The sequence below is a fragment of the Centruroides sculpturatus genome, unplaced genomic scaffold (genome assembly GCF_000671375.1).
Source record: "Centruroides sculpturatus isolate CEXI.00-Female unplaced genomic scaffold, Cexi_2.0 scaffold667, whole genome shotgun sequence".
Taxonomy (NCBI): domain Eukaryota; kingdom Metazoa; phylum Arthropoda; class Arachnida; order Scorpiones; family Buthidae; genus Centruroides; species Centruroides sculpturatus.
Window position 1 is genome coordinate 306,660 of NW_019385247.1, and position 7,347 is coordinate 314,006.

General features: G+C 28.8%; 1 protein-coding gene across 1 annotated transcript in view; it reads right to left on the minus strand.

The window, feature by feature from the left end:
- LOC111636699 (protein LSM12 homolog) overlaps positions 1 to 2,953 on the minus strand; it is a 34,444-nt gene extending 31,491 nt beyond the window's left edge. Inside the window, exon 1 of the mRNA XM_023381999.1 lies at positions 2,712 to 2,953. Within this exon, the coding sequence (XP_023237767.1) occupies positions 2,712 to 2,859 (148 nt within the window). The 5' untranslated portion in view covers positions 2,860 to 2,953. The remainder of the gene's footprint in view (positions 1 to 2,711) is intronic.
- Positions 2,954 to 7,347: the final 4,394 nt, after the last annotated feature.

Below are 7,347 nucleotides of genomic sequence, written 5' to 3' on the forward strand. Positions count from 1 at the left end.
CAAAAAAATATACGTATTTTGGAAATGTTGAGTCGAATTAGTCTAGAATCGATTAATTTTATGAAAGAAAACCTTTCAAACAGCCGTAGTCCGTAAACTATGATTCCTACAAAATTGATTCATAAAGAACGGAACGTATCTACCGTCTTATAGGGGGATCTACTGTATTTGTAAATGTTCAATTTTTAAAACACAAACCTGATAAAGATCATTAAAAACGATTGAAAATGCTTTTTAAGTTGAATAAACTTTTTACTGTTATTCAAGGTTGTGTGTGAATGAGTAACAATCTATTAGGCTATATAAAATATTTAAAGATTTAAATGTTAACTCTAATCAAATTCAATTACTTTTTGGCAATAAATAAATATAATAAATAAATAAAGTCAATAACTCTCCAATACTGGAATAGAATACACATACACAACATACCAATACCAACATGCTTGAAATTAAGAAATATTTACTAATGTTTTCATCCATTTATAACAGACATGTTCATGTATATAATGCAGAACAAAACAGCTAAATTAAAATTGAACACATTTTATAAATGATTTACAAGTTCAATTTAAAATTGTTCTGGAACAAAATACATCTACTATTTAAAATTATTTTTCATATACATTACAAAAATGATCTAAAATTATTTCCTGAACAAAATACATATTTAATTTTTAAAAATTTTTGAAATAACTTTACAAAATTTGTTTAAATTATTTCCCATAAAAATTATGTATTTAGTTTATAATAATGATTTTATGAAAGATTTTCCATAAATGAAAATTTAAATTATATATTAGTTATTTGTATGAAAATAATTGTTTGGAAAATTATGTTAACTCCTTCTGTAGGTTATTAATAAATAATCTTAAACTAAATAAGTAATTTTTATGGGAAATAATTTAAACAAATTTTGTAAGTTATTCAAAAATATTTTTAAACTAAATATGTTTTTGTCTGGAAAATAATTTTAATCTGTAGAAATACTTTGTTCCAGAAGCAATTTTAAATTGAACTTGTAAATCATTCGTAAAAACACATTTGATTTTAATATAGCCATTTTGTTCTGCATTATATACCTGAAGAAGTCTGTTATAAACAGATGAAAATGTTGATAAATATTTCTTAATTTCAAGTGTGCTAGTATTGGTATGTTGCATATGCGTAAAAAAATTTTTTTAACTCCAAGATGATCTTCCAAATTCTGTCCAGTTGAGTCACATCATGTGAATTAATTACCCTAATATGATAATAACAAATATATTCATATCTTATCTAATGTTCTAATTGAATAACAGTTCCTTAATTTATAAATTAACTTTAGTCTTTCCACAACACATTACTGATTATACTTATTGTTGGTCACCTTAACCAGCATGTTTTGGTATGTTTATGGTACAGTTTAATGGAGTTTATTTGATGTTCAAACAAAATTTAATCAAATTAAAAAAAAAAATGCAATTATTAATAGGTTAGTATGAATAAACTCTTATTTGCATTCATTTATTAATTCTTAATTCATTAATATCATTTATTTGCTATTTTTAAATATACTAATAATCAATATAACAAAAATATAATAAAATTTGATATCTGTTGAAATTAACCAAAGATTTGTGAATTTTATAAATATAGCTTCCATTGAAATTTGTGTAAATAATTTGAATTAAAATAAAAAATAATTACTTTTTACATCAATTTAAATAAATTAATGAAATATATTGATAAAAACCACAAAAAAAGCTTATAATGCTATTACAACTTATATAAATTTTACTATATTTACAATTTATTATGGATTTAATTACTCAAAAAATAATAATAAACAATGTAAAAATTATATTTAAAAAAAAAAAAACCAAAACAGTTTTTATTCTGCATCACAAGAAAATTCTCAAGTAACTTAACATTTGCATTCGTGTTGTGTAATATATGTCATTAAACAGAATATAAATAAAGGGCACAAAAATTATAAAAAGTGTACAAATCTATCTTTTTAACATATTAAAGCAGTATAAATTTAAAAAATAACATAAAAAAATAACTTTATATCATAAAATTCAAAAATGCATAAAAACATTTACTAGATCAAATTAGATCATTGAATAAGAATATATTATGTTTTTATTTCAATAATTAGTGTTTAATAATATTAACACTTGTACAACTAAAATCAGTTAGAATAAGACATTTTTATACGAAATGAATTATTAAAACACAGTTTAGAATGCATGTTTTCTTGTTTTTTTTTTAATTTAATATATTATTATTATTATTTGATTAATAAAAATAAATTCTTAATTCATATATATACACACATCAGGTTAGGTTCCATTAGAAATTTCATTAATATTACTATGAACTTTTGTTTTAGAGAAGCATAAATATCTTTATAATTGATACATTTCATGAAATTAAGTAATAAGTCATTGAAAAACACTCACATTTATTCATTTGGAGTGTAAACATTGATCTGTAAAGGCATTTAAAAAACTCGAAATTTTTTTGCTAAGTTATTTCTGTCAAAGAACATCTTAAAAACCATTTGTGCATAATAAAATTATTTTACTTCATTGTATAATTATAAAAGGACGGAAGTTTAAAAATATATAAATAAATACCTACAAAATGATTTAATATGTTAAAGAGGTTAAAAAACAGTATATGTGATAGGAAATTTAACATCGATGGCTTATTCAAAAGGATACTTAATATCAACATCTTAGTTTGATAATCGAATGCAACGACTTCACCTTCTACCGTTTGCTGGTGACATGTTTTACATCTAACGATACTTCCGACAGTAAATAATGTAAAGTCCTCGTTTTCATCCGTCGTCGCCATCTTGACTTTCATTTTGGTGAAGAAGATTTAGTCTCGACTCCACAAACCGGTATACAAATAATACTGTGGACGAGAATACGTGTTCTCTAATAACTCGGCCGTGTACGTGGCGCTTGTATTTTACTTTTTTAAACTTTTAAATTCTCAAAAATGATTGGTTATTTAGATAAACAAATATCCAATTTGTCCAATTAGAAAAAGCTTAAAATTTTCGTCATTGTGTTTACAGCCAATTACAAACAATTTTATTTGTTTATCATTGACGTAATTATATGTTTGCTTTAAATGTAATATGCGCAATAATTGGATCATTTAAATTCAGTGACTTTTTAGTTTAAAAATTTAACAGTAACTTTATGTTATAAAAGTACAAATTCATTAAAATTTTAATTATGTATTCGTGGTGACTGCTGTTCATAAATTTTTTAATTCAAAACATTTTTTTAAGTGACGAAATATACAATAGCAGACTAGTAAAAAAATGAATGATTATCCATCCTTCTGAATGAAAAGTTTCAAAACATTTTCAACAGAACAATTTAATGTATTAAACTAAGCCATACTTACTATAAAATTAATTAATTTGCATAATAGGAAAATCTAGCAAAAGAAGCTTTTAAGCACAAGTCTTGAATTTTAGAACTATTACACTCATTGGATTTACCTCTCAAATATAAATAATTATGCTTAATTACAATTATTTTAGTTTATATCTGAACGAGTTTCGGTTAGTACTATTGAATATTATAAAAACTGTTAAGAAAATTGATGATTTGTGAAATTATTTGAAGTGCAGCATTATACTGTAATTTAATATCTATTTAGGTGTAAAGAAATAGGATACAAAATACTGTTTATAATTATAAATATTTCAAATAAAGGGAAATATTTAATTCAGAAGAAAACTTCCCTTTATTTAATCCGCGTGTATTTTCAGTTACCTTCATTTTTTCAATGTTCATGTGGAGGCTCTAGCCATATAGCTTTTTCCTCCGAGGTTCCTCTGAGATTGCTACCAGGACTGGTTACGAAAAGTGACCTGTCTGGCGGAGAAAGATCTCTTCTGCTTCAATATGGCGGCGGGCGACCAGATCCATTGCGCTGTGGGCCAGTACATCGGAGTCAAAGAAGTCAAAGTAATTACATTTAATAGGGGGAATGAAAGGAAGAGTGGAACGTCCAGGTTTCATAATAGGCTATATTTTCCTCAGAGCCCTAGAAAATAAGCATGAAAATTTTACAACCAAAGTGCATATAATGAAGAGATTATTAAAATTTTATTATACAGGGTAATCCAAAAGTAACAGAGAATTTGAAAAAAAAAAAATAATAGACTAATAATAATAATAATAATAATAAAGCAAGTTGACGCTCACATAGGGGAATATCAGGGAGGTTTCCGTAAAGGAAGGTCATGCATGGAACAAATCTTCAGTCTAAAATCTATAATTAGGCATTACACTATGACAAAATGCAACTATGTTGTCACTTTTGTAGATTTTAAAAAAGCATATGATTCCATCGATAGACCAACCTTGTTCGCTACACTTAATGAATTTGGAGTAGATGATAAGCTGATAAATGTAATCAAACAGTCACTTACAAATACTAAATCTAAAGTAAAATTCCTTGGGGAAATTTCTAAGCCATTCGAAATCAAAACTGGAGTTCGGCAAGGACTCTCACCCATATTCTTTAAATTAACTGTGTGCTAGAAAAGATCATTCGAGAATGGAAAAAAGCATTACAAGAGGCTGGGATAGATAACCAAATTAAATTAGGAACCAAACACAAAGTAGTAAACCTCAACGGCTTGGCTTTTGCAGATGATTTCGCGGCATTGGCTAAGGATGTGAACTCAGCTATCACCCAAATTAACCTCCTTGGAAAAATTGCAAAGAAAGCAGGCTTACAAATATCTACTTCTAAAACAGAGTACATAACAAATATTTCAGGTGCCCCAAAATCACTAAAAATAGATTTTGGAGAAATTAACAAAGTATCAAAATTTAAGTATTTTGGAGAAATTATTGAAACAAATGGGTTGTCTAAAGCGGCAAATTATGCTAGGACACGGAAGTTGGAAATTGCCTATCAACTTTCCAAAGACATTTATAACAAGAAATCAATCTCCATCAACGCAAAAATTAGACCGTGATAAAACCTCAAGCACTTTATGCAGCAGAAGGCATTGTTACTCTTAAAATGGGGGAAATAAAAAATATGGAGAAAAAAGAGAGGAAAATCCTTCGAAAAATTCTGGGGCCGAAAATAGATGAACATTGTAACTACGTGCTAAGGAGCAATAAAGAGCTCTATCAAAAAAAAATCCCAAGACTCTCAGATGCAATTCGGAGGAGGCGAGTATGCTTCTTTGGACATATAAAGAGAATGGGGGGAAATAGGTTAACAAAACAAATGTTTACGTATTTCATCAACCAAAAGAATAAGAATCAATGGATCAATAACACCAAAAAAGACATGGCAGAAATGGACATTCAGTATCTGAAGAAGATATCCAGAACAGGGAAAGGTTTAGAAATAAAATAAAGAACTTCAAGAGTTTTCAAGAAAAGGAGAATAACAGACGTGGAAGAATCTTCACTCAGTAGCAAAGACAACAGCAGAGCGACAGAATGAAGAGGTATTGGGGAGAAAGGAAGAAGAACAAAGGGAAGGGAAGAGCGAAAAGCAAGCCATAATTAGTTGTTTGTACGTGGTCCAAAGATGGCCGGAATGGACACAAGAAGAATAATACAGTAATACCCCGAACTTACGCGATAGGTGGGACCGAGCGATAACCGCATAAGTCGAATTCGCGTAAGTCGGGGTATAATTTCGCATATAAATACATACAAATAATTTTTAATTGGGGCCGGAGACTAAAGAAAACAATAATTTAGAAAAAAATGTTTAATAAAATCTTAGATAATACATATGTATAACAAATTATATTATTATATAATTTTTCACATTTACTTGATTATCACACCATAAATTTAACATTGTTTCCATCTCAGCGATAATACCGTGACGTTTACAAATGATGTTTGAATTTAAAGATTAAGCATTTTTCACAGCTTCGAGAATTTTTTCTTTACCTTTTATAATAGTTCTGACCGTCGATTCCGGTAGATCAAACTCCTTTGCCAATTCACAAATTTTCATTTTTGTATCGAAATCTTTAATAATTTTAACTTTATATTCCAAAGATAAAGTTTTTCTTTTCTTGTTTGATGCAGAAGAATCAGTTCTACTTCGTTTAGATGACATAGTAGAGTCTCTCAAGTCTCCGTAGATATAACAAACACAGAAATAAATAACACAAAATAAACTGTATCTATGTGTCGATAAGCTGAACAATAGTGTGGAGGGAATGAGTAATCAAGAGTTGCGTGGCGCTCAAACAAAAGACGAATCGAAGAGATTTGAAAATCGCGTAACTCCGGGTTAGCGTAAGTCGAGGTATTACTGTAATTCGCTACGCATTTACAGTAGCATGATGAGGTTTTACAGAATGCACAGAATGAAGAGAAATTTTTGTTTTATAACGAGAAAGTTTTAATATCAAATTAGTTATATTTTTGACCAACAGATGGGTCCTAAGTTGATTGCTTAGTTTGTGTAACACCAAAGAAATTATTACAAACTAGCAGACCCCGCTACGCGTTGTTGTAGCTCAAAATGTATCTATTATAAATATATAACACTTACCCCGTGGGGGGAGAATTTTTTGAAAAATCCCTTCTTAGTGTACATTCTGTTGACGTATCCTATTAAAACGCAATCAAAAACGCAAAAACCCGCATCTAAAATAATATAATAGAAGCCAAGTTCTTCACAGTAAGCCTTAATTCTGTCTCTCTCCCCTGCGGGGGAATATCGAAAAATCCCTTCTTAGTGTACATTCTGTTGACGTACCCTATTAAAACGCAATCAAAGACACAAAAACCCGCATCTAAAATAGTATAAATAGAAGCAGAGTTCTTTACCGTAAGCCTTAATTCTAACTACAGTAGAACCTCCATTATCCGGACCTCCATTATCCGGATTTTCGATTATCCGGATTGTTCAAAATAAACAAAAATTTTACGAATTTGCTGATTTGCACTTGGTGAATTACGACACTGTTTATGTACGTGATGGAATGCATAACTTTTTTTGTTTCAACAACGTATCACCCAGCACAGTGGTCGTAAACTCTTAAATATATTTTACGTAGTAATAAAGATATAACTTGACATACGTATTTATATATATTATATATTCAAATTACATCATTTCTATGACCAAGGGCGGCGTAAGGCATGAACGACGTGGGCCACAGCCTATGCCTCGCGGTCTGAAGGGCCTCGCGCCTCGAAGGTCTATGCATTACTTAAAAGCCGCGAACGCGACGAAAAAATTTTACTCGTCATAAAACGATAAATAGTTTGTCAAATTTTTATTCATAAAAATGCAGTTTCAACTGCTTTTTATTTTATAAAATCCGTCTTCTTG